The sequence below is a fragment of the Theropithecus gelada genome, chromosome 1 (assembly GCF_003255815.1).
Source record: "Theropithecus gelada isolate Dixy chromosome 1, Tgel_1.0, whole genome shotgun sequence".
Classification (NCBI taxonomy): Eukaryota; Metazoa; Chordata; class Mammalia; order Primates; family Cercopithecidae; genus Theropithecus; species Theropithecus gelada.
The window spans coordinates 11,520,602-11,548,356 of record NC_037668.1 but is presented as its reverse complement, the minus strand read 5'-3'; the positions used below and the strand labels follow the sequence as shown (position 1 = coordinate 11,548,356).

The window sequence follows — 27,755 nt, the reverse complement described above, 5'->3', positions numbered from 1 at the left end:
AGAAAGATCAGAAAACTTGCCCAAGTCACATAGCTTGCGGTAGTCCTGACTGTCAAACCCGCATCTGTGTGGCTCCAAAGCCTATGTCCTTAACTATTTCCCTATTTCTTTAGATAGGAGTATGTTTTTGTCGGGAAAATGCCTTCTATATACAGCTCCTCTGTCCAGAGTACAAAGTTAAATAGTCATTTCATAGAGTTGTATAGAGTATGCAAAAAATATAACCCACTAGTGGTTCCAGTCATTAATGATCTGTCCTTTTGAGATCTTTTACTTCAGAGGAAGATTTTAGGCAAGAAAGCAACATATAACAGTCAGTGATACAAAGAAGGGCATGGAACATTTGGGGAACACAGGGGTTTGGAGGGCCTGAAGCACAGGAGTGGAGGGATTGGAAATTTGGGAAATATGGGGCATGAGCCTCCGGGCGGGATGGGGTCCAGGCAGGACAGCATCACACACCATGCCGTGAGTTTGTGATCCTCCTGTGGGCAACCTCAGCAGTCTGGTTATTGGCCTTTTTTTCTTACAGCCTGGAAAATTGGATCAAGTTTCGATTGATCTCAGCAACCGACCGGCAGCCTAAAAGAACAATGAGGTTACAAGCTCATTTCTCTCAAATACCAGCAATTCACCTCATCATGGGTAAGGGGTCATGAAGGGGAACAAGTCTGACTTGATCTTTGTGCTCACTCTTATAAATGGTTTACATACAGAATGAATAATGTAATTCTGTTTGCATGGGGAATTATTCTGTGAACCTGAGCCCATGTCATCTCTGAACACAGCTATGTCAAAATGTCAGGGTAAACATGTAAAAACCCTATTTTAGCATTTTCTAAATCAACTCTTGTGTGCAATAGATGTCTTTGATCTTTATCTTGGTTTTGATAAGGCTCAAGGATATAGGAAGTATCTGTTAGGGAGGAATATGACACACAGATAGCAAAAGAGATGGGGTGAGTATTCCACATAACAATTGCCTTCTAAAGGAAAGTTCTGTCAAAGGAAAAGACTCTTCTTTAGAAGAAGATATTAATTAATATGTAAAATTATGACTGTAGCTCAGATTGGCCATAAGGATTGAAGAGAGTAACTCCAGATAAGTAAAAGAAGGGAGAAAGAGAAGGTGGCATGATGTTATGGGGCTGGGGAGTTGTGGGCTTGAGTAGGCAATGAGAAGTCCCTGGTGATAAGAAGGCTGAAAGAATTCAATAACAGACTGCATAATGTTTAACTGGGAGTTCTTTCCATATTTATGATGTATGCACCATAACTTTGGCAAAATGTATTAGTCACAAAAATATACTAATGAGAGGGTCTTTTCCTAAAAATAGAAGCATAGAAAAGAGTTGAGTTTCATGCCTGGGTTGATTGGAGTGGACAGAAACAGCAGGCATGGGATATGTCAATAGTCCACAAATTGAATGAATTCAACAGAAGTAAGAATTCAGAGCCAGAGGTGACACTCCCCAGAACTGACAATGATCTTGAGGAGTGCTCTGGTTTCCACTGGGCAGAGAATACTGCTTAATCTTTGTCTTGAATGTTGCCTGCCCGTCCTATGTTTTGGACGGGTACCATGTCAGGAAAGGGTCAGCTAGAGGGAAGGACTGCTATTCCTATTCTTTCGCCATCCTGCTTTAAGTTCCAAATCAGAGAAAAAAATGTTTTTAACTTACCTGTAAGGGCCATGGAAGTGTGGAACTCATTTGTTAAAATGTTCAAAACTTCCTTAACACCGTGTTCACCCTGCTCCCGAGGCAGACAGACAGAGACACAAAGAGACATAAAGGAACATTCTGACCATCCACTGAATATAAGTTCTAGATGTAGTCAGAGCTATGATGGGAAAGATGGGAAGTATCTGTGAAGTAAGAATTACCTTGGGAATAAAGGAAAGCACAGAGACAAAGATAAGGGATGAGAGCTATTGAACATTTTGCAATAGGCTTCAGAGGAAGCATGGAGATGCAGCTTAGGTGTAACTATCCTTTAGGAATCATTTTGAAAAGGGTTAAGCTTGGAAAATGAACCACAGGAAAGCACAGAAATGAATGAGAAGCTCTGTATCTTCTTGCTGGTTCACTTTGCCACTCTCACCTTGTAGGCAAGACCCCATAAGATTGGTCTCCCAAGAAAAATGCACCTAGCCCCAAGGGCCAGAGCCTTCAGCACATCATTGCCAGTTCGGACCCCGCCATCAAGGTAGACTTCAATTTTCCCTTTTACAGCAGCCACCACTTCTGTCAAAGCATCAATCTGAAAAGGAGATACACATGGGCTGGAGGGCTTTCTATTTTGACTCTCAGACTTGGTCTTCTTGGCATACGACCAGGCAAACCAAGCTGAGGAGATGCCCTTGACAATTTATTCCCCTCCCATGCTTGAGGCTGCCGGTGCTGATCAACTGCAGCGGCAGTCACATTCCTGAGGCCCTCCTGCCTTGATTTTCTGCTTTGACTCCAGTCTAGCTTCTCTCTGACCCCCTTAACTTTCTTACAGATTGGAAGAACTGCTTGGTTGCTCTTTCCATCCCAAAAGGGGCATTTTCCATTTATAATGTTCACTTTAACCTTCTTCTTTTCAAACAACATTTTGACTTTTGATTTTCTTCTACTCTCTCTGTTTCTAGGGTGGCAAAAATAGAAAGTCTCTCCACTGTGAAGGCACTAAGTCTTTTTGGCAAGACAAGTATGCTCAGCCATCGCCTGCATGTCTGGATTGCAGCCTGACTTGGGAAACTGGGCTGCGCACTATTTCTCATGCACCACTTGGCCAACTTGTCCCTGACTCCCTCATGGCGTATCTGAGAAAATGAGATAGGACTAAAGTACAACATGGTAAAACTAAATTTTGAGATTTTGATAGACACAATAAAAACATCTTATCACCTTGGCTTGATTTTTCTAAGGAGCTTTGTCTCTTATGTCGCCTCTTCAATTCCAGGGAACAGGCCAATAGGCCTTGACCACACAAGGTGCCCCAGGCCAATCTTTGCTTCTAGGCACCTACAAGTCTGTAAAGAGGAGTGACAGCAGGCCCCTTATGGATCAAGGGGGAAGATCCTTGGGGAGGGAGTTCTGGAACTCCCTCGGGGTTCTATCTATGCTTCTCTGAGAGATAGCCTGAGAAGAGGAGTCAAAACTTGGTCCTATGAGGCCATCTGCTGCCAAAGGAATCCATCAGCATTCTATCTGAATGGGATCCTTTGGCCGAGACTGAACAGTATAAGAAACTAGTAAGGAAATAATTTTCTACTTTAATTTATAGGTGAGGGGGTGGAATTGAATATGTTTGGAACTTACATGTAATAACTAGAGATAATTCACATTCTAATAAGAGGCATTTTTTTCCCTAGGAAACGAATATCAGTATTTGCATTTAATAAACATTTACCTTCTCAGAAAAATGGATTTTTCTCTCTGCAGAAGAGATTTACGCCAAGCTAGAGGGTACTATTAAAGCAACTTTCTTGAGATGTTTTTTGACTGGCGCCTGTCTACGTACGTATGACTATAACATACATCAGTGTTTTTATGGAAATATATACAGTGAGGCATGAAAACCAGGATGCACCCAAGTAAAGCATATTCCATCCCCAAAATATAAGCTGTATAAGGAATTAATATCTATAGGGACTATATGAATACTTCTGGTTTAAAAACTCATCTGATCTATAGACATTGTGAAAATTGTGTTTGAGGCATACTTTCAAAAGGATTACATTGGAAATGAAATAATTGATTCTGTTTATCCATTTCAAAGTTAAGGAAAGGTTCTTAAGACAGAGCGGATTCTTTTCTTTACATGTTAAGTCCAAAACAAGTTGTGGAGGTTTTAGGAATTGAATATAGCCTAACAGTGCCAGGATCACTTTAAGTTCTCAGGCAGTGGAGGTATATATGGCTGTATAGATCTAAAAGATTTTTTTTTTATTATTATTATACTTTAAGTTCTAGGGTACATGTGCATAACGTGCAGGTTTGTTACATATGTATACTTGTGCCATGTTGGCATGCTGCACCCATCAACTCGTCAGCACCCATCAACTCGTCATTTACATCAGATATAACTCCCAGTGCAATCCCTCCCCCCTCCCCCCTCCCCATGATAGGCCCTGGTGTATGATGTTCCCCTTCCTGAGTCCAAGTGATCTCATTGTTCAGTTCCCACCTATGAGTGAGAACGTGCGGTGTTTGGTTTTCTGTTCTTGTGATAGTTTGCTGAGAATGATGGTTTCCAGCTGCATCCATGTCCCTACAAAGGACACAAACTCATCCTTTTCTATGGCTGCATAGTATTCCATGGTGTATATGTGCCACATTTTCTTAATCCAGTCTGTCACTGATGGACATTTGAGTTGATTCCAAGTCTTTGCTATTGTGAATAGTGCCGCAATAAACATACGTGTGCATGTGTCTTTACAGCAGCATGATTTATAATCCTTTGGGTATATACCCAGTAATGGGATGGCTGGGTCATATGGTACTTCTAGTTCTAGATCCTTGAGGAATTGCCATACTGTTTTCCATAATGGTTGAACTAGTTTACAATCCCACCAACAGTGTAAAAGTGTTCCTATTTCTCCACATCCTCTCCAGCACCTGTTGTTTCCTGACTTTTTAATGATTGCCATTCTAACTGGTGTGAGATGGTATCTCATTGTGGTTTTGATTTGCATTTCATAAGAGGCATTTTTATAGTCCCAGCATGGTATTATTTGGAATATTTTTATACCGTTGTGAAAGAGGTGGGAACTTCTATGAGGAACTTCGAGATCATCTGATTTCGAACTATAGTATCTGAGTTTTTGGCACCCCCTTAGATTCTGTGCCTGAGGTCAGTGTCCCACTCCCTGCAGTATGTTGCCAGTGCTATAAAAGGTGAGGATTTTGAGAAAAGTTCCCACTTCTATGAGGTTTCATATCTAACATTGTCCTTGTACTTCCTCCTGGGACCAGGGGAAAGGATAAGTCAGCTGTTATCCTCAGAAGACTCTAATGAATGTCCTGTTCTGTTCTATTAAAAATTAACTCTAAAGCCTCACTGCACCTTAAGGTGAAATTCACTCCCTGTTTTATTTCACAATTATTGTCAACTCCACTGCATAGTATGGTTCACTAGAAGAGTTTGTACAAACATGTTTTTCTTTCACAACATCATACAAATATTCCAGTTGGGCACAGTGGTCCATGCCTATAATCCCAGCACTTTGAGAGGCGGAGGCAGGTGAACCACCTGAGGTCAGGAGTTCGAGACCTGCCTGGCCAACATGGTGAAACCCCATCTCAACTAAAAATACAAATAGCCAGGCGTGGTGGCCAGTGCCTGTAATCCCAGCTACTTGAGAGGCTGAGGCAGGAGAATTGCTTGAACCTGGGAGGCGGAGGTTGTAGTGAGCTGAGACTGCACCATTGCCCTCCAGCGTGGGTGACAGGAGCGAACTCCAACTCAAAAAAAAAAAAAAGAAAAGAAAAAAATCCAAATAATACCATGCTGGGACTATAAAAATGTCTTTTATTTGGACATGAATTCTCTCTCGTTACTAATAGTCACCAAAACTGCATGGTACTGGCATAAAAATAGGCACATAGACCAATGGAACAGAAGAGAGAACCCAGAAATAAATCCAAATACTTACAGCCAACTGATCTTTGGTGAAGCAAACAAAAACATAATGTGGGGAAAAGATACTATATTTAACAAATGGTGCTGGGATAATTGGCTAGCCACATGTAGGAGAATGAGAATGAAACTGAATCATCGTGTCTCGCCTTATGCAAAAATCAACTCAAGATGGATCAAGGACTTAATTCTAAGATCTGAAACTATAAAAATTCTAGAATATAACAGGAAAAACCCTTCTGGATACTGGCTTAGGAAAGGATTTTATGACCAAGAACCCAAAAGTAAGTACTATAAAAACAAATAAAGAGCAGGCATTTAATTAAACTAAGGAGCTTTTGTATGGCAAAGGAACAGTCTGCAGAGTAAACAGACAACCCACAGAGTGGAAGAAAACCTTCACAATCTATGCATCTGACAAAAGTCTAACATGGAGAATCTATGAGGAACTCAAACAAGAAAAAAAAAAAAACTCATCAAAAAGTGAGCTAAGGACATGAACAGATAATTCTCAAAAGAAAATACACAAATAGCCAACAAACATATGAAAAAGTGCTCAACATCACTAATGATTAGGGAAATGCAAATCAAAATTACGATGCAATACTTCCTTACTCCTAGAAGAATGGCCATAATCAAAAAATCAAAAATAATAGATGTTCATGTGGATGCAGTGAACAGGGAACACTTCTACACTGCCGGTGGGAATGTAAGCTAGTACAACTACTATGGAAAACACTGTGGAGATTCCTTATAGGACTAAAAGTAGAACTACCATTTGACCCAGCAATCCCATTACTGGCTATCTACCCAGAGGAAAAGAAGTCATTATATGAAAAATATACTTGCATACATGTTTATAGCAGTAGAATTAACAATTGCAAAAATGCAGAACCAACCCAAATGCCCATCAATCAATGAGTGGATAAAGAAACTGTGGTATAGGCTGGGTGTGTGGCTCATGGCTGTAATTCTAGCACTTTGGGAGGCTGAGGCGGGTGGATCACAAGGTCGGGAGATCGAGACCATCCTGGCTAACACAGTGAAATCCCGTCTCTACTAAAAATACAAAAAAAAAAAAAAAAAAATTAGCTGGGCGTGGTGGCGGGTGCCTGTAGTCCCAGCTACTCAGGAGGCTGCGGCAGGAGAATGGCGTGAACCTGGGAGGCGGAGTTTCCAGTGAGCTGAGATTGTGCCACTACACTCCAGCCTGGGAGACAGAGTGAGATTCCATATCAAAAAAAAAAAAAAAAAAAAAAAAGGAAAGGAAAGAAGAGAAACTGTGGTGTGTGTATAGATAGATAGATAGATAGATAGATAGATAGATAGATAGACAGATAGATAGATAATGAAATACTACTCTGCCATTATAAGAAGGAGTGAATTAATGGCATTTGCAGCAACCTGGATGAGGCTGGGGATTGTTATTCTAAGTGAAGTAACTCGGGAAAGGAAAACCAAACATCACATGTTCTCACTCATATGTGGGAGCTAAGCTATGAGGATGCAAAGGCGTAATACTGACACAATGTAGTTTGGGGACTAAGGGAGAAAGGGTGTGAAGGGGGTGAGGAATAAAAGACTACAAATAGGGTGCAGTGTATACTGCTCAGGTGATGGTTGCACCAAAATCTCACAAATCACCACTAAAGAACTTACTCATGTAACAGACACCACCTGTTCCTTAATAACCTATGGAAATAAACTTAAAAAAAAATCAGATAAATGATATTTGAATACACTGTTTTAAAAAACCAAATGGCAAACTCTGACCTGTGAGCTGGAAGTTTGTTTTTATAAATAAATAGATCTCGGGCCAGGATTAAGGTGAGGTGAGTGAGGTAGGGTTACGCAAGTGCAGAGTCAGGCTTCACCTGAAGCAAAACCCTCACTAGGCTCACAATGATATTGGTGCTGTCTCTGAGTGACGTTGGGTTTGGATGTGAAGCCAAATGACTTGGGAGAATAACAAGTTGATCAGCACAATAAGATAGGAGAAATTCTCCTCTCCCTGGCCCCTGCCTTAGCCAATACTCATTCTCTAGTGGGGAAGCACAATGGGAGAATTAGTCTTCCTCTTTCTCTACTCATTACTCAGTTCTTCCAAAGGAACAAGACCAGCTAAGTTGATTAATGAGAGCTTGACACCTATGGTATGATGTATTTTATTAGTTTTCTTTCAAAAGCCTATATTCTAATGTTTGCTGCTTGTTGGTGATGGGCTCTTCATTGTCTTCTGTTCCTATTTAGGCATAGTTGGGATGACTCAGGGCATGCCATACTCTTTTGCTTTCTCTGTTTTGCTAAATACTGGATGGCTTGTAGGCATCCTGGCAGGGGTTGGGTGAGAGAGCTCACTGTGTGCTCTGCCCAACCACTTTCTCCTAAGGTTGCAGGTCAACAGGTGGGATGGAAAGTAGGAGGCCCGACCGCTTCAGTTCAACTCTTACCAGAGAGCCACAGTGAAGAGTGGCCCCCACTCTCCATGTGGGCTTGCCATTCCTCTGCCTCTACCAATTAGAGCTGGTGCAGAGGAGGAGGTGAGTGGCTGGCTCTTAGGCTTCCCAGCATCATGTGTCTTGGAATGTACCAACCAGCTAGTGCAAATTTCTAATTCAATTTTATCTTAAAGAAGTACTTGAGAATGTGCTATGGATTCAATCACTGATGTGTTGTTTAAAATAGGGAAAGATTAGAGGCAATACAGATGTTCTCCAATAGATGTCGGTTATATAGTTGTCTGTTCATACTACATACCAGTAAAAATAACAGGATCATATATACTGAAACAAAAAGTTGCTCTTAATATAATGCTAAGTAAAAGAAAAATATAACAAAATAGTATTTATACTTTTCTTAAACACAAAAAGTTGTATTTGCATTAAGAAGATGTTAACAATGACCAAAATATTGATGTTAGTGATAGTGATGAAATTAGTGTTAATTTTTATCTTTTGCTTATGCATATTTTCTAATGTATCTGCAGTGAACATGTTTTATTTATGTAAGTGTCAATGAAACTGAAGAAGAAAAAAATCTCATTTCTCTTTCTTAAAACAAGTCAAGCAGCAACAGAACATTTGAAAAAACATAACTCAATGAAAACAAATCAACAACAAATTCCCACGTAAAGATTCTTTCCCTGCCTTCCTTTCCCTCACTTTCTTGCCCTCAGACTTCATCTATAATGGACGTAAGTTTATGAGTTAAGGGAAAAAATTATGGACTTTTGTAGATTTTAGCAAAAGACTCATTAGGGTGTTTTTAGAGTTTTGCCATGAAAGGTGTTTACTTTAGAACATCTGTCTAATGAAATTCCATATTAACTATTTATTATCTATGTGAACTAAAGACAAGTTACTTAACATCACTAAACTACAGAATCCCCATTGGCAAAACAGGGATAATACCCATCTTGCAGCATTGGCATGAGACTTAGAGATGCTATATGTAAAGGTTGAAAAAACAGCCTAGCACACAGTAGGCTACTAATAATAATTAACAGTCCTTAAAATTCACAGCTACATACCAACACATGTGGTATGGAGGAGTGAAATATGCTCAGATTGCACAGAGTCCCTTGATGTGGACACACTCACACATACACACACAGCACTCACAAACACACCCCTCTCGGAAGTAATCCTACTTACTGAAGCGAGAACCTCATCAAGCTGCCTCCCACCATGGTTGGAAACAATGATGCCCTGGACATTGTGCTTCACAGCTAACTCTGCATCCTCTTTTGTCAGAATCCCTTTAAGGATGATGGGCAATCGAGTTATGCTCTGAAACCAGGAGAGATCATTCCAGCAGAGAGAAGTGCTGATAGGAGTCATCTGGAAATAAGGTATTGAATTTCCCTATAGGAAATAAAAAGGGAACTTAGTCCTGAACTCTCACAAGGCTACTTGATGCATTCCAAAGATGAGACACATTTGGAGAGCTGCCATTTATAAACTGGAAGGAGGAAGAACAGGGCTGGGCATGGTGGCTCTTGCCTGTAATCCCAGCACTTTGTGGGGCTGAGGTGAAAGGATTTCTCTTGAGCCCAGGAGTTTGAGACCAGCATGGGCAACACAGAGAGAGCCTGCTTCTGCTCCTCTAAAAAAAATAAATAGTGGTGCACGTCTGTAGTCCCAGCTACTCGGGAGGCTAAAGTGGGAGGATCACTTGGGCTCAGGAGGTCTAGACTGCAGTGAGTCGTGATGGCGCCACCACATACTAGCCTGGCTGATAGAGTGAGACCTTGTCTCAAAAACAAACAAACAAACAAACAAACAACAAAGAAACAAAAAGAAACAGGAGCAACAAAACCCAACAATATTTCTAGCTCCTTTTTCTAACAAAATTAGTATAAAAGAATTTCTACTTTAATTGCTTATCATTGACCATGAATCATATTGCTGCTCAATAATTGTGCTAGGATCTGGTGACACAAAGACAAATAAGGCAAAATTTCTACTTTAAAAAAATTCAGAGTTTAGTATATGAGATGGATAAGCAAAAGCATTTATAGGTCAATGTGATATGTTATGGTTGAGACATACCCAGGATAAGAACTAAGCAATACCAAATCAGTTATTACCCAATATTTACTCTTGGCTCACCATGTACATCAAATATTTATAAATCTCGTGCTTCTGGAATTTGAATAAGGATTTTGGAGCACCTCAAGGCCAATCTGTGATTAATGAGAACCGTTGAGTTAGTTGGATGGATGTCACAGCTGCCCACTGGGTGAAAAGGCTGGCTTTAGTATCTCTACTATAGCCAGGGATTCCCACTTTATCATGGCTGTCTCTCTCTGAGGTACTCCTTGCCATTTAATTGCAGGATTTTAATGGGGAAGGTGTCCTTTGTAGTCACCTGGTTCAGAGATTACAAACAAATGTGCTATAACATCCTGGTGCTCCACAAATGAGTTCTATGTGTGCAGAGATATTGATTCCTCAGTTTCAAGGCAGTAGGGTAGAACCTGGCCTGTCTAGACTGTCTGGCCAGTCACCTTGGCCATGAACATCCCCTTTGGAGAGTCAGTTTGTCTATGTATGCCAACCAAAATTAGCATTTTCTGAGTGTGTCATAAAGTAGAAAATGTTGGATGAACTTTTTTAGTTTACTCTCCTGTTCACGTGAAAATCTTTTCCGTGGCTTTCCTATTTCTCAGCATCCAGCTCTGGTCAGAACACTTCTGGTGACAGGTTGGGCAGCTCCAAGGGTGAGAACATTTGGTCTTATATTCTGCTTCTCTGGAAACTCTAAGGAGCAGGAACCATATCTGCTTTTTTGAACTGCTGTATCCCCAGTGTCTGGCACAGAGCAGGCATTCAATAAAAGGTTGTGGAAAGAAAGAATGGAGGAAAGGGGAAAAGAGGGAAGGAAATTTGCCTCCTGTAATGCTTGTCCATTGAATTTGGTATCTTTCCTACCTTTTTAGGTGATTGAAGATCTGTTAGTGTTAAGTTCCTCCTCAATTGGTTTCGAATGTCATGTCGCCTATTGCCACATACAGGTGCATCCAAAGTAATTACCAAAGCTTTGAAACCTAGGGATTCTACCCTCTGGATCAACTGTTTGTTCAGCTGCAGGTCTGGATGCACATAGAGTTGGAACCATCGGAGGCCTTCAGGAGCTGCAATAACAATGTCTTCAAGGCTACAGCTGGCAAATGTGCTGGTGATGTAGCAGATACCAGCTGCTTGGGCAGCTGCAAAGCAAAGGACATGACTCAGGCTGGAGGACGGAGGCCTCTGGACTAGGCTAAAAACCCTTGGGAGTCTGTGTAGCCTCTGGCCATCTTGCCCCATGAATGCAGATAAAACTTAATTTCATTCTGCTTCCTTATAAGAAAGGGATGGAAGGAAATTTGATGAGACTGAGAGACCTAAAGCTGTTTGGGTTCTCCTCTGTATAACCTGTCTTACAAACCCTCTACTCGATAACAAAATATTTCCAGCTAAAGATGTCATGCAATCTCCAGAATCATGTTGGTTGTGTTATAGCCTTCAGACAGGAAACTGGGCTTCTTATGAACTCCTTAATGAAGCAGAAGAGAATTAGAGAGGACAGAGGATGAGGGAATGTAATCCCAGTGGAGAATCCTGAACTTCATGGTGGAAAAAGCATAACATATGAAATTAGAAGAATGTTAGTTCTACTCCTTCTTTGCTGGGTGGCCTTGAGTCTCTCATTTTCTTTATCTGTAAAATGGGGAAAATAATACATCTCTTTAGGGTTGTTGGGAGACTGAATAAGATACTAGCTATGGGAGCATTCTTTACATTGCAAAGTGGCGTACTGCATAGATACCAGTGCTAATGAAGTTGATGGTGATGACATTCATACTGCTGCTGTTGACTGGCAGATTTCCCATTTCCTACTCTATTCATTTCAATGAAATCTCCAACAGGTTAATGTCACTGTCCCACTATAACTCATGGGCAGAGAATTTGGGCTAGTCAAAAATTAACACTTTCAATTTTTCATGTCAACAGGAGATACCCCATTCTTTCATCCTACCCCAAACAACACATTCAACCATGACGACTTAGTAAACTAGTCATATTCATATAGGATATTAATGTTTCAACCTAGCTAGACCTGGACCCTAAACCCCATCAAGATGGATGTCACATTCAGCTCTAGAGTCCTTGAATCCATAGCTTCCTGTATCATGGAGTCAAAGGAAAAGACCTCGGGGAAGCCCTGAGCTATTCACAAAAACAGATGTGACTTAGAGTGAAGATTATGAAGGAGTCCCAAGAGCATTTTCAGCCCCATCTCTCCTTTTCTATTTATGATTATTATTATTATTATTGGTGGTGGTGGTGGTGGTGGTGGTGGTGGTGGTAGTGGTGGTGGAGAATGTGGGATGAGAATCAGGTTGACTGGGAAGGAGATGTAACCCAACAAGAAAATCTTTGTCAAACAAGATGACAAGGTCAATTGAAGAGAGGGAAAATGGAATATTTGGGCAACAGCAGGTTCCAGGGCCTTATGTTAGGACCTAATGTCATGATTCTCTCCTCATCCTAAATTCAGAGACTGCCATTCAGCCCTAGTCCTGGCCCATCAGGGGCCAAAGAGAGCCCTAGCCTTGGGGCTGCATTAAGCATCCCTTTCCCTGCAGATGGTGTGAGCCTGAAGGGCCAGCATCCCTCTTCTGAGGGATGACTTGGTTGGCTTTTAGCACCTTCTTATTCATCTTAACCCCCCTTGCACTCTAACTATTCTTTATTATGGAAAATGAATGTTTTCTCAGTCTTAGGTTACACAGACATAGCTTTAAGCATTCCCTTTCCTGCTTTCCTTAGTGTTAACCAGATTGTGTTCCTAAAGCCCTTCTATAGAGAATCTTGGAGCACTCTGCCACTGCTCTAAGGGACCCCTCCTCTGGGAAGGGAACCTCGAGGTGGGGATGGTTCATACCTCTTGCTGTGCTCATTTCCCCATCAGGCCAGACAAGGCAGTGGAACCCTGTGGGTGCGATGCAAATAGGGGCACTGATCTCCTCCCCTTGGATTGTGGTTCTGGTGTCCACCTCAGACACATCTCTCAGATACCGGGGACGGAGGCGAATTCTGTGCCAGACAACAAAGAGATCTTCTGTTGGTGAGATGATTCTGCAGCAGGGAGGTGCTGCTTGAGGTGGATCCCCCTGATTCCTGATACAAGTCTAAACCAGACTGTGGAACCTTGGTGGGTTCAGTTGGCTGAGAGCTGAGTAACCTGTGTTGATCCAGAAAAAGGCTCATCTCCAGAAAGCCATTCCCAACACCTCATTCCCCATTACCCAACCTTCTCTGAACTACTCTGTGCACACCAAGTCCACACTATACACTATACCTGCTTTGCTCTGTCAGAGGTCCGTGTCTTTGAGCCATGCCTCCCTGACTACACTGCAGCACTTGGATGGTTTGGTTCATCATAAGAAAGACTAAAAGGAAAAGAATAGGCAGGAAGAAGTTCCAGGCTCTTTTCCTCTCAGGTTAGGAACAAGTCTCCAGAAAGTAAGAAAAGGCCACTGAATGAGAACAAATCCCAGGGAGTGATTGAGGTTTTTGTGATAAAGCTAGTTAGTTTGAAGATTTGACTTAAACACTGCTTTAGGAGAAAGTAGGAGAATTTACAAATAATAAATATGCAAAACACACATTTTAGATAAATGTTTACTTAGCCTCAGGAGTCTAAAGTTTTCATTGTTTACACAATATCAGTATTTCTGCACACGAACTTAGAAAAATTTTCTGAAAATTCTAATTGTGCAAATTTGAGTAAGATAACCTCAGTCACTTCATCTGAAATAGGAATAATAATCCAAATTTCCTAATAGTTTTGTGAAGACAGACTGAAATAAACGATGTAAGGTGCTTAGTATAGTGCTAAGTATGAAAATACAGAACATAGGGCTCCCTTTTATACCATTTTTCAGTTTTCTCCTGACCTCTCTATCACAGGAATCAGCAAACTTTTTCTATAAAGGGCCAGAGAGTAAATATTTTAGGCTTTGTGGACCATGTGGTCTTTGTCACAAGTATTCAGCACTGCTGTTGAAGTGCAAAAGCAGCCATAAACAATAGTAAATGGCTGAGCATCTATGTGTTAAAATAAAACTTTATTTATGGGCACCAAAATTTGAATTTCATATAATTTTTAAGTATTACAAATTATTCTTCTTTTGACTCACCACCCCGCAGTCATTCAAAAATGAAAAACGATCGTTAGCTCATGGACCATGCAAAAATAAGTGGCGGGTCAGCCTCTGCCTGTGGACTGATGTTGGTTGAACGATGCTCCATCTCCTACTTTTTCAGATCAACTCTTCTCCCCCGACTCAATCTCTTATCTCTAAGACTCCTTGGATCTCCGTATTTTCTCCAAACCTGAGTGTTCTCTCCTGTCTTCCATTTTCTTCTCCAAGCCAAAGTTTAGGAACTCAGGAGATCTAGGCCTCCCAGCAGGCCCATCCTCCCTGACCAGGGAACTGGTCATTCTGAGACTCTTGTTCCATCTTGTCAGGTTGCAGAGTTGCTGAGATGAAGGAGAATGACTTCCTTATGCTAAGTATAAGAGAAATTCTCTCTTTTTCCATCTTCCCATAACCCTCCCTCCCCTGCCCCCAACAAACAAAAACAACAAAAAAAATCATCCACATTATTAGGTCTTGAGTGGTCTGTGTTTTCTGGAGGCAGAAACCAGGACTACTACTGTCCAAGGAGCTCTCCACCAGTGCACCTTAACCTAACAATAGACAGGCTGCAGAAGACCAAACCTTTTAAATGCTGCAATGTTGTCATCCCGCGTGACACTGTCATCAGCTCCACCTTCAATAAAATCCCGAGTTGACTTAGACAGATGCTCTCGCGCGTGGGCCTGAAAGTCTGTCAGACATACCAAGGACATTTCCGGACCTTCCAAGGAGAAAACAAAACAAAACCAAACCCAGTGAGAACACTTCAGATGCAGAAAAGAAAATGAAGGGGAAGCTGCAGTATGAAATTGTTTGGATTCAACATTAGTCTCCCTGTATTCTTTATCTTAACGGAGTTATTGCCAAAGCCAATGATCCCTAAACCAGAAGGCAGAGAGTAATGGTCCACCCCTCCATTCTCCCATTCCCATTCCCAAATCCTGATTATTTGGCCTTCTGAGTATTTCTCATATTTTCTTCTCCACTCTACACACACCACCTTAGACCTAGTTCAGGCCCCACCACCTCTTAAAACCTCATTACAAATTTTTTTTTGTAATTTTTTTTTATCTTGCCTTCACATTCACTCCCCATCTTGTCTTCCATCAGCTGCCTGGGATCTTTCTAAAGTTCAAGGTTGATCATGCCTGCCTCTTGCTTTTCAATGTACCCACATCATGGCATTCCCAGCTTTCTAGGCCCTGGCTCTTCACCGCCTCACCAGCTTCATTCCTTGGTGAACATATGCTACCATCTGAGAGTTCCCAGGAACCTCAGTGTTTGAATTGGTGGGGCTGTGGATTACAGAGAGCGGAAAGAACAAAAGAAAGTTTACTTTGTAATTCTTGGCTGGGTCGCTGAACATATTGCTTAATATTAGCAGGAGGCTTAAGGGTCACCATCTACCTCTTTGCTATTTTTGCTAATTTGGGGACCTGAGAAACAATGTGTGTGGCCTCCATTTATTCCCATCTTCAATTTGAGCCCTATAAACCCAGAGCTTAGTACTTTTGATACAACACCTCTGAAAGAGAAAAGAGGACAAGGCTTGGGGGTAATCAATAAATCTCTCCAGTAGAAACAGGGCAGTAGGAACAGCAGCAGCAGCAGAGATGCTGAAGACACTAGCTGCTTTCAGTTACAGCATGTAGAGCTCCTGCATGAGAGGATTCCAGAAGGAAAAACAGAGAAACGTGAAGTTCTAAGCTCCAGCCAACTCCCAGGCAGTTGGCAGCCGTGTGAAAATTAACCAAAGGTTGTGGGTAGAAACTGAATGGCTTTTAAGTCATTATCTAAAGGAAGAGAATAGTTTCCAGTAACTAGGGCTTCAACTAGGAATGGGTTAGTTCCTCTAATGGACAAAGGGGACAGAGAGGCCAGATGGGATGTGAGGTGCTGGGAATCTTGGCTGGAGCAGGGATGGGGCAGAACTTGCTTGAGGATACCTCAAGTCAAGTCAGAATCTGGTCAAGCCAGATTCTGTTGAAGTCAAACAGAGAAGTAGCCCTTAGCATTTACTTAAAGGTCTAAGCAGGAAGAAATTATATGACAGACAGGAAATGGAGCCCCCAGGAAGTGCACTGGGCTCTAGATGGAAGGTATGAGGAGTAATTTGGAGCCCAGTCATAGCACTTTTTATAGAAGAAGTACTCTTCCAGTGAGTGAGGAGAGAACATTGAGGTATGGAGTTGAGTCTGACAAAGTACTACAACCATATCTAATTTAGCTCATTCTTACTCCACCCTTCAAAGGGTTAATAAACCTTAGTCAAATGAATTAATCATTGCAAGTAACCAATTATATCACAATTGCTTATTTATATCTCTGTGTGCATGAAATAATTAACATACTAGGCCTGGGAATGTTATTCTTTCAGAGGTCTGCTTGCAAGATTGGACCTTGATTGGTGTCTGGGAACTTGGACTTCAACAGGGTTCCCAGTGTTCCCTGATAAGAGTACCTCCCTGTGTGTAAACTGTTTGTATAAACAATGTGGTTTATGATGAACATTTGCTTCTCCTCTGAGAGTCTAGAATTTTGGTATGGGCTAGGCAGAGGGTGACCACATGATTAGCCCCCAACATGAAACTCTGGGCATTGAATCGCTACTGACCTGCTCAGGTAGGTAACATTTTACATGTGTCATCACATGTAATTCCCCCATGCTGGGGGAATTAACTGCATCCTGCATGAGTCCACTGGCAGAGGACTCATGGAAGCTTATACCTGGTTTCCTCCAGATTTTGCTGCAAGAGCCATTTTTCCCTTTGCTAATTTTGCTTTCAGTAATAAAGCATAGCCTCAACTATTTGTTCTTCCTAATGAAGAACTGAACCTGGGATCCCCAACACACTTTGTATTCCCAGGCATTAGGATAGTACATGGCACTGAGTTGCTGCTTACAGTGTTCCTTACTTGAATTTAACATTCCCCTGCCTGTCATTTATCTTCATCATTGGATGAGAATTCTCCACCAGGTTTCAACTCCTGATATCTCAATAAATCCACATATCCTATACATTACACACTCATAGAAATGCTGTTCTACACAAATCTAGCATAAAGATTGTGTCCAATCCAGATGAAATACGCTCACAATTATGGCAGAGTCATATGCCTAGAATAGTGTCAATTATGTGATTTGAAACCTGCTTGGACACAAAGAATCAACCCTAGCATCTTATATATAACAAACACTATTTTTTCTCATTTCTATACCTCTTCTAATTTTTCCTTAGACTCTTTTCTATCTACAGCTTTTTCTTAATGTCCCTGTGAAGAAGACAGAGAAGGTATTAGTGGACTGTGAATTCTTGAGTTTTGCATTTAAAGAGACTGAGGCCTCAGAAATAAAATAACTTGTGAAAGATCTGTGATATGGTTTAGCTGTTTCCCCACCCAAATCTCTTCTTGAACTGTAGCTCCCATAATCCCCACATGTCATGGGAGGAGCCTGGTAGGAGGTAATTTAATCATGGGAGTGGGTTTTCCAGTGCTGTTCTTGTGAGAGTGAATGAGTCTCATGAGATCTGACGGGTTTATTTATTTATTTACTTATTATTTATTTTGGGATGGAGTCTCACTCTGTCACCCAGACTGGAGTGCAGTTTGTTCTAGACTCATGTGTTCTTGTAGCTTCTAAAGATAGACATTCTCTATTTTCAATTTCATGTAAAGAACAAAATAGTTGGTTCTCATAAATTGCTTATTATATTTAAGAGCATTTTGTAGGTTTAAAAATACAATTATGCATTTTTTTCTTTTTATAATGTATGTAAAGCTTAGTATGGTCTCAGCTCACTGTAATTTCTGTCTCCCCAATTCAAGCAATTCTTCTGCCTCAGTCTCCCGAGTAGCTGGGATTATAGGCATGTACTACCACATCCAGCTCATTTTTGTATTTTTAGTAGAAACAGGGTTTCATCATGTTGGCCAAGCTGGTCTCAAACTCCTGACGTCAGGTGATCCACCCACCTTGGCCTCCCAAAGTGCTGGGATTACAGCTATGAGCCACCATGCCTGGCGGATCTGATGGTTTTATAAAGGGCAGTTCCCTGCATGTGCTCTCTTACCTGCTGCCACTTAAAACATGTCTTTGCTCCTCCATCACCTTCCACCATAATTGTGAGGCCTCCCCAACCATGTGGAACTGGGAGTCCATTAAACCTATTTTTCTTTATAAATTATCCAGTCTCAAGTATTTCTTTTACAGTATGAAAATGGACTAATACAGTAAATTGGTACCTGGTAGTAGGACGCTGCTATAAAGATACCCGAAAATGTGGAAGTGACTTTGGAACTGAATAATAGGCAGAGGTTGGAACAGTTTGGAGGGCTTAGAAGAAGATAGGAAGATGTGGGAAGGTTTGGAACTTCCTAGATACTTCTTGAATGGCTTTGACTAAAATTTTGATAGTAATATGGACAATGAAGTCCAAGCTGAGGTGGTCTCAAATGGAGATGGGGAACTTGTTGACAACTAGAATGATGGTGACTCTTGCTATGTTTTAGCAAAGAGACTGGCAGCATTCTGCCCCTTCTCTAGAGATCTGTGGAACTTTGAGCTTGAGAAAGATGATTTAGGGTATCTGGCAGAAGAAATTTCTAAGCAGCAAAGCATTCAAGAGGTGACTTGGGGGCTGTTAAAAGCATTCAGTTTTATGTATTCACAAATATATGGTTTAGAATTGGAAATCATTTTTAAAAGGGGAACAGAGCATAATAAAAGTCTGGAAAATTTGCAACCTGATGATTTGATGATAGAAAAGAAAAACCAATTTTCTGAGGAGAAATTCAAGCCAGCTGCAGAAATGTGCATACGTAATGAGGAATCAAATACTAATTGCCAAGACAATGGGGAAAATGTCTCCAGGGCACATCAGACATCTTTACTACAGACCCTCCCATCATAGGACTGGAGGCCTAGGATGCAAGGCACCAGAGCCTTGCTGCTTTGTGCAGTCTCAGGACTGGGTGCCGTGTTCCAGCGGTGGCTAAAACCAAAAGTACAGCTCAGATTGTAGTTTCAGAGGGTGCAAGCCCCAAAGCTTGGCAGCTTCCACATGGTGTTGGGCCTGTGGATGTGCAGAAGACAAGAACTGAGGTTTGCGAAGCTTTCCTAGATTTCAGAGGATGTATAGAAGCACTTAGATGTCTAGGCAGAAATCTGCTTAAAGCAGAGCCCTCATGGAGAACCTTTGCTAGGGCAGTGCAGGAGGAAAATGTAGGGTTGGAGCCTTCATACAGAATCCCCATTGGGGCACTGCCTAGTGGGAGCTCTGAGAAGAGGGCCATCATCCTCCAGACTCCAGAATTGTAGATACACTGACAACTTGCACTGTGCACCTGGAAAAGCCACAGACACTCAACACTAGCCTGTGAAAGCAGCCAGAAGAGAGGCTGTACCCTGAAAAGTCACAGAGGCAGAGCTGCCCAAGACCATGGGAACCCACCTCTTACATCAGTGTGACCTGGATGTGAGACATGGAGTCAAAGAGATCATTTTGGAGCTTTAAGATTTGACTGTCCTGCTGGATTTTAGGCTTGCATGGGGCCGTAGCACCTTCAATTTGTCTAATTTCTCCCATTTGGAATGGTTGTATTTACCCAATACCTATACCCCCATTGTATCCAGAAAGTAACTAACTTGCTTTTGATTTTACAGGCTCATAGGTAAAAGGGACTTGCCTTGTCTCAGATGAGGCTTTGGACTGTGAATTTTTGAGTTAATGCTGAAATTAGTTATGACTTTGAGGGACTGTTGGGAAGGCATGATTCGTTTTGAAATGTGAAGACATGAGATTTGGGAGGAACCAGGAGTGGAATGATATGGTTTGGCTGTGTCCCCAGCAAAACCTCATCTTGAATTTTAGCTCCCATAATCCACACATGTCATGGGAGAGGCCCAGTGGGAGGTAATTGAATCATGGGGGGTGGGTTTCACCATGCTGTTCTCATGATAGTAAATAAGTCTCATGAGATCCGATGGTCTTATAAAGGGCAGTTCCCTTGCACGTGCTCTCTTGCCTGCCACCATGTAAGACGTGCCTTTGCTCCTCCTTTGCCTTCTGCCATAATTGTGAGGTCCCTTCAGTTATGTGGAACTGAGACTCCATTAAACCTTTTTTTAATTTATAAATTACCCAGTCTCAGGTATTTCTTCATAGCAGTATGAAAATGAACTAATATAATCAGGTAGTAAGTTATTATGAGAGATGGTTCTGAACTCGTGTGTCCTGGTAGCTTCTAAAGGTAGACTTTCTCTATTTTCAATTTCAGGTAAAGAACAAAATAGTTGGTTCTCGTAAATGACTTGTTACATTGAACTTGAGAGAATTTTGTAGGTTGAAAATTACAATTATACATTTTTTAATATAATATACGTAAATCTCTATTATTTTTATTAGAGTTTTAATATAAGGTTTATAATTAAAGAAAAGGATAACTTCATTGTTCAAAGCTTTTCCTAAATTTGGAAATGAAGAAATTAGCATAATATATTTGTATATACTTTATTTCAATTTGATCCCTACCAGTCTTGAAGCTACCAGAAATTAAAGGGAAGATTCAAGTTATCTAATGGTTTTCTTGTATTCTCATTTTATTTTGTCCTCTTGTATTCCCATTTTATTTTGTCTCCATTTCAATGTTGTTTTCTTTTTTCCTTTTTTATTCCTACTGCCCAAGAAGAAGAGACACAGGAGAAAAGAATAAAACTGCAAACTGACCAATTGCCAGCTATTGTTCTAGAAACTTTAGCTCCTTTTAGCTCCTTGAACCTCTTTAGGCTTTTTGTCTGATAATGAAAACAGTGAGGTAAAATTAGCAGACCAGTGACAAGGAGGAGGAAATCTAAGGGCAAGGACATTCAGGAGTACCTGTTGCTAACAATCTGAAGTTCAAACTGTCCTGACTGAGGGAAGGAGGAAGGAAGTAGAGAAGCTGGCAGGCTTTTCAAGGAAGACTTGGCTTTCTTCAATATTGCAATCTGATTTAACACCAGACAGATAACAAGTTGTCTTCCTTTGAAGATTCTGTATGATTCATATGATTCATGTTGGTGTTGCTTTAGGAACTCAGGGTTATCACAGCTTATATTTTTATGGAACCCCCCTACACAGTCTGTGGGAAATCTCAGTGTGAAAATTGCAGGGTAGGCTGTGGAGATACAATGGGGGAGAAAAGTCAGCCTCTGATGACTCACTTTAAGGTACACTTGCTTGGTGCTATAGGATGGTGTCCTTCCAGAACCTCTGGCCTAATTCTTTAGGAACTTATGCCAAGTTTCCCAATGGAATGTCAGATAATATCAAGGCTACATTTTACGGGCCTAGTTTGAGAGATTAGACTGTTCAAAGTTGGCTGAAAATGCTTTAATCAGTCTTGCCCTCAAGGATAGTGGATGCAAAGGGTATAGCCATTACCATAGCATTGTCAACAACAGCATTCTCAGGGGAGAGGCTGAAGCTAGAGGAGACCCTGAGAATGAAGAGGTGACGGGAAAGGAGAAGGGTGGCAGAGCTGATGGAGACTAGGAGAGCCATGTGCAGATGGCAGTGTTGGGTTCAGGGAAGACATGAATCAATGGCATTGGAAAATGCTCCTGTGACTGAGGCAGATGAGCCCCAAGCATGGGGAGGAGAGGGAAGGAAGAAGAATTTGGATACTCAGGAACAGCAGGTCAGCCCTCGGTGTATAAAGGGAGCCAAGTGTTTTTAGTATTGCAGTGACCTGAGGAATCAAGGATGGCATTTGTATGGGAGTGAGGGGAAAAGGAGCCAGTCCAGTTAAGATGCTGCAAGGATTAATTCCTGGTGGCTGTCAGCCCAGAATCAGCTCTAGCTTCTTCCCTGAGCTCTCATACATTGTGAATCAAGAATGCAGGAGCCTTCTGAAACATAATGGCCCTTTTTTTGTTTTATTCTGATTTGTATAATAATAATCTCTCCTCCTTAGACTGCCACTCCTCACCCATTCTCATTAGCCTTTTTTCCTTTCTACTAATGAAAATTCCCTTCTTGACCTGTAAGCGTGGTCTACCATGAGGAGTATGATGCTTGAGTTCTTCAGAACAGCTTCTTTAGTCATGATAGGGGAGTGACTCATATCTTTGCTTTACTCTAGGAGCTTTGTGTGTCATGGATTGAAAGAGTTTTTGAGATTTGCGGTGGCAGGCACGTTTATGTTAAGGACATGCTCACTTTGAAGCTATAGTGACCTAATTAGGCAATTACCTACCACTGTCCTGCCTCCCACACATCCTGCCTATTGAGGACTGGAAGACTATGAGAACAGTCTTGCTTGATGGAGCCAAGGGGGGCCCTAGAGAGACAGAGAGATGTGCACAAGTTTGGTAGCACAGTTAATAAATGAACTTCTGTCTCCACATTTAGGGTTCTTTCTGAAATACAATATGACTCTTGCAATTGCTTGTGGATAGCCTGGCAAAACCTAGAATTAGCTTCTCCTTACTTGAGAATTAGCTTCTCAGCACAGACCTAAGATTTCTAGAGACTCAACTCATCTACACTAGATTTTATCATTCCACCTTCACCTCTACTCCTTCTGACCCTGCTTAGTCACGCCAGCAAAAGGAGCTCCACTTGAAGTTGGAGGTATAGAATAAACTTTTGCTTCATCCAGTCAGTGGAGCTGTGCGTGTGGCAGCCTGAGAGGCAGGCTGCTTCAAGGGAGATCGTTACTAACACTTATTTGTTATTTGAACAGTGGCAGGCTACATGTCTTCTCTCCAAGTCTCAGTTTCCTCATTTGAGAAAATATACATTTTTGTATATTTCAGCTTAATCCATGATAGATTTGAAGCCACCTGAAATTAAAAGCTGAGCTGAGGTCCTTCAAGTACTCATATTCTGTGCTTTCTTGGCCCATAAATACAAGGAGCTATTTAGATGAGTTCATATGAACATTCTAATTCAACATTTACTTCATGGCAATAAAGTACAGAACAGGGCACCAGCACAATATTTAGACATATTTGCCAACACCAAACAGCTGGATGCTCAAGCCTGCCTTTGCTCCTCCTCCCAGCCTGGAGGGCTTGCTTTTCATAAACTTTTCTAGTCCCATGGCACCACCTTATGGTTTCAGTGAATAACTACTTGACCAATCTTGTCACCATTCCCTTTTACAAGAGGATATGGTCTGTCATGCCACCTGTTTTTCCTGCTCTCAGACTAGGTAATTGAAATCCATTTTACTACATAGATGTGCCTCTTCCTCCTTTCTCAATTTCTCCAAACTATTGAGTGCCTTCTCAGGGAAACCTTTCTCACCCCTTCTTCTCTTTTCCTAATCTCTCCCATCTCCTTTCCTTTTTAATTTGCAAACCAAAAATAATTGTGCTATGTGGTCCCTTGTGTCAAGAAGAACAAAGTGAAACAATTTTGAAGGCGCATTAGACCTAGCAAAAAACTTCAAAAACCTTTGAAAGTACCCTCAAAGACATCTTAACATTTCTTACTTACATTTCCACTCAATTCTCTCTTCCTCTAATTAAGCCTGCTTTTCTTCATCAGCTGCATATACAAGAAATTTTTTTAAATGATTTATTACACAATTTTCTTAGTTTTCAGTTTTGGTTAATGACCAGCAATACAATAACATTGTTTCACGTTAATTTGCATTGCAAATATGCCAGATCTTCTGCTATTTTGTGAATCAAGTGGGTATTTCAGTCACCTGGGAATCCAACCGCTATTTTAATAGCATTCTTTCTATGGGAAAATCTGTTCTGAGTTTCAAACAAATGCCCTCCAAGTAGAGTTTTGGAACTCAGCCATGTTGTAAACTGTGTGCTGCCCATAGGGTGTTGAAAATAGTTTAGGGCATACTGGGAGACATTGATCCAAATGTTTATATGGTGTTTTGAAAGATTGAGGATTTTCTTATTATTTCAAACAGTGGAATAATTTGATTATGCAAAGAACCTTGGAGACAGCATGATGGCTCCTTAATATGAATAATAATAATAATGACAATAATATTGCAACCATTTATCAAGTGCTTCATGTTGTGCCATGCACTGTGTAAATTGCGTTACATGCATGACTGTTTTAATCCTTGTTGAAATGTTCAACACAAATATTATCATCCCCATTTCACGGGTGAGAAACCTGAAGTTCAGGAGGTTAAAATACTTTGTTCAATATTACATATCTAGTAATGTGTCATGATTCCAGTGGCCTGGCTCTGAAGCACCATAGAAAGAAGAAAATGGGCACAGCCAAGTGTGGTTTATGGAACGACAGAGTTGGCACAGACCTTAGAGGATTAAAATGTCATGGACATATGCAACTTTGCTTTCTTCCCTCAAAAAAAATCATAACTCAATCAGAAAAAATCTTCATTATTCAGCCAATCACTAAAAAATAACCTCTTATGTTTAAATCTGTCTTAACAGTCTACAGAGCACTCTTCTATATGCTATTCCATTTGGTGCTTACAACAATCCAGCAGGCAATCAGAGACTGTCTGTATGAGCCCCATGTTATAGATGAAAACACTAAAGCTCGGAGAATCCATGTGAGTTATCCAAGCTCATGCAACAGAAATGGCAAAGCCTGATCTAGAATCTTTCTGACTTGTTTCCAATGTCTTTGAACTAGTATAGAGTGTTAGTGGTATGGAGGAGACATTTAAGTCTCTGTTCTGAATAGTCAGAGAGCTGCATAAAGTGAGCTTGGTCAATTCCCACAAAATCCAGACCATTGGGAAAGGAGTTCTATGTGATACTGTGAGATCACTGCCCCTGCCTTTTTATCTGCTCAACAAGGATAGAATGTGCAAAACAGACATCAGCATCCACACAAAGCTCCAAAACAGGCTCTGCCCTCCACTCTGTCCACTAGTGACTTCAGGTCTTACAGGTGTACCTGTATCTCAGAGTGGCAATCACTGGGTGGTAGCAGGAGGAGAGGAGAAAGGCCAGAGCAGTTGGGGATGGAAAAGCCCAGCTATGAAGTGCAGTTTTCTCTCTCTTTGCCTTCCTCCTGGCATCTCTGTCTATGGCAACTACCCAGATTGTGTTTCTGAAGGCCATTGCTGTCCACCGATCGACTGTGCCCAAGGAACTATGCCTGAGGGAGTCAGTGGAGTAGAGAAGATAGAGTATATCATAAACTTTGGCACTTGGCAAACATAGGCTGAAATCTCAGCTCTACTACTTGCTCACCACGGTTCCGTGCAAAATTTATTTGTTAAAGGAGAATATTAACATCCATCCCATAGGGCTACCATGAGGACTAAGCACTATGGCCCCTTTGAAATTTCTAAAACAGTGCCTTGTATAGACTAGATTATCAATAAAGGCAGCTCCATGTTCATTATTCCTCCTGTTGATGACATGTATGATTTCATCTGAGGCTCTGGAAGTGGAAAGCTGCTTCAGGATTTGAGTATTTCTGTCATAGTATAATTTAAACCCTCTGTCAGATTTACTCATTAGTTTATCCAAGAAGGTTTGTTGACACACACTCTCAGCCAGGATAGCAGAGGCATATACTGCTCCCCATGTGCTTAACATTTCCCTGCGGCTTAAATACAGGCACGGCGCTGTGACTAGTTCTTCTGGCCAATGGGCTGGGAGTGGGAATAGCAGGTGTTAATTCTAGGCCAAGGATTGAAGAGCTGGCATGTGACCATCCAGCTTTGTTTCCTCCTCTACAGTGATCCTCCATCCTCAAGAAGACAGAGCTGCAAGAGAAAGGCCACTTGGATTCCCAAAATGCCATTCAGAAAAAAGTAGCCCTGGAGATCAGTTGATATTGTACGAGGGAGGAATATATATTTATGTGTTACCTCACTAAGTTGTCAAGGTTTATTCTTTACTATAACATAGCTTAATCTAACATAATATATTAAGGTATTATGCTAAACACTAGAGATATGGGGGGAAAAGCCTTTATCACATAAGTTTCTGCTCTCAAGAAGCTTACAGTCTAAGAAGACAGACTTTAATAGCTCGTCATTTGATAACTGATACGATGTAGAGTATAACAGAAGTCCCTTTGGTGGGGGAGTTACCTGGAAATTTGGCAATATTCCCATTACCTCTCAAATGATATGCCACAAATGATGTTCCACTCAATCTATTCTAGACAAGCTCCAATTCTCATCTATCTTTAAATTAGGATATTACTATCTGTCTCATAGTGATCTTGTGAGAATTGAAGGATCTTGCAAAATGCAGAATATAGTAGTAGTTAAGAATAAAAGTCTGGGGATTTTGCTTCCTACTAATGAACTCTCTATTCTGTTCCATTGATCTATTATCTGTCTTTATACCAGTACCTCCCTATCTTCATTAGTGTTCTTGGTAGTTCTCTCCAGGTTGATCTGTAGATTCAATTTAACACAATCGGAGGCTCTTCATTAGAGGGACTTTGTAACCTATTTGTTCCAAATAAGCTTATTGCTTAAAGGAACTACATTGTTTGAGACACAGTGACTTCTTTGTTTTTTTAGGAGTCACTGTTTTCTTTTGCTTGTGGCGAGGAAGCAGTGGTCAAAATACTAAATATATCCCTGAAGGCAATCGCCATACCTTTTAGGTTTTCAGAACGCTGTCAAGTGAAAACATTTTAACCCATTTTTCCTCCTACAGACACCCACAGATATTCCTCCATACAATTCTAAGACTCAACTTCCTAGACTTAAGCTTCTCTGTCTGTATCCTCTTTGAAACCAAATCTTCCTTTGCCCATGCCCCCTGAGTTCCCTAACACCTGTCTCCCTAGGACTGTCTTTGCCAAGGTCGCTGCCTTGCAAACTCACACTTGGCTTCCACGATATCTCCCATTCCCATCCCACCTGGCACTTCATCTCCTTTCTCAGTTCCAAGCACACAGAACACACTCAATGACAAACCTGATTCTAACATCTTCCAGTCCTCAGGGAAAGCGGTGTTTAGACACAGTCACTCAAAGCCTGGCTCACTGCTGGAGGTGTTAGGAAACACACATCACTACCCACAGTTCATGCTAAAGAAGAGGCTGAAGGCTCAAAGTTAATCTTTTAATGAAAACATCCAGCTTAGCAGTAAATAAGCAACTAGGCCTGAGCAAGGTTGACTTTGAAAGAATTTTGCTGGCTTTGCAAATTTACTTCAGAATTAAGTGAAGTTTATTACAAAATTAAACTTCAAAGTGAACAAATGGTTTCTTTTCTCTCAAACTTTATGTTGTCCTCTGCTCATCACAGATTGTTAGAGGTAGGGAGTGGGTGATTTCAGGTAGGAAATTACTTGGAGAAGGAGGGGCTTTCTGTGGTGATGGGGTTAGGGTGGGAGAAGAGCAAGCACAGCCTGGGAGCCCGTGGGCAGGACAGCAGTGGGGACCCAGGCCAGGACGGTCTGAGTTTGGGGATTGGGATGAAGGAGTGTAGAGCCTTCCCTGCCCACAGAACTGTTCTGGGGAAA

General features: G+C 41.3%; 1 protein-coding gene across 2 annotated transcripts; it reads right to left on the bottom strand.

Annotated features, from left to right (window-relative positions):
• Positions 1 to 235: 235 nt before the first annotated feature.
• HAO2 (hydroxyacid oxidase 2) lies at positions 236 to 27,329 on the bottom strand. 2 transcript variants are annotated; one of them, XM_025397410.1, is made up of 9 exons: positions 27,206 to 27,329; positions 15,397 to 15,615; positions 14,903 to 15,041; positions 13,060 to 13,211; positions 11,061 to 11,338; positions 9,282 to 9,491; positions 2,104 to 2,262; positions 1,683 to 1,752; positions 236 to 582 (listed from the first exon to the last, which is right to left on the bottom strand). In XM_025397410.1, exons 2-9 carry the CDS (start codon positions 15,425 to 15,427, stop codon positions 527 to 529), a joined length of 1,095 nt encoding a protein of 364 aa, XP_025253195.1. In that variant the 5' UTR covers positions 15,428 to 15,615; positions 27,206 to 27,329; the 3' UTR covers positions 236 to 526. The 2 variants fall into 2 exon arrangements, with proteins under 2 accessions (XP_025253195.1, XP_025253204.1); XM_025397419.1 differs by lacking the exon at positions 15,397 to 15,615.
• Positions 27,330 to 27,755: the final 426 nt, after the last annotated feature.

What these genes read in the sequence shown, in the direction of transcription:
- HAO2 (XM_025397410.1), bottom strand. Translation starts at nt 15,427, where the DNA reads ATGGAAGACAAGATGGGGAGTGAATGTGAAG. An exon ending in GATGGGGAGTGAATGTGAAG is followed by an intron (nt 15,042 to 15,396) that starts GCAAGATAAAAA and finishes TCTCCTTGGAAG; the next exon opens with GTCCGGAAATGTCCTTGGTA. An exon ending in TTGATGAGGTTCTCGCTTCA is followed by an intron (nt 2,263 to 9,281) that starts GTAAGTAGGATT and finishes TCTCCTTTTCAG; the next exon opens with ATTGATGCTTTGACAGAAGT.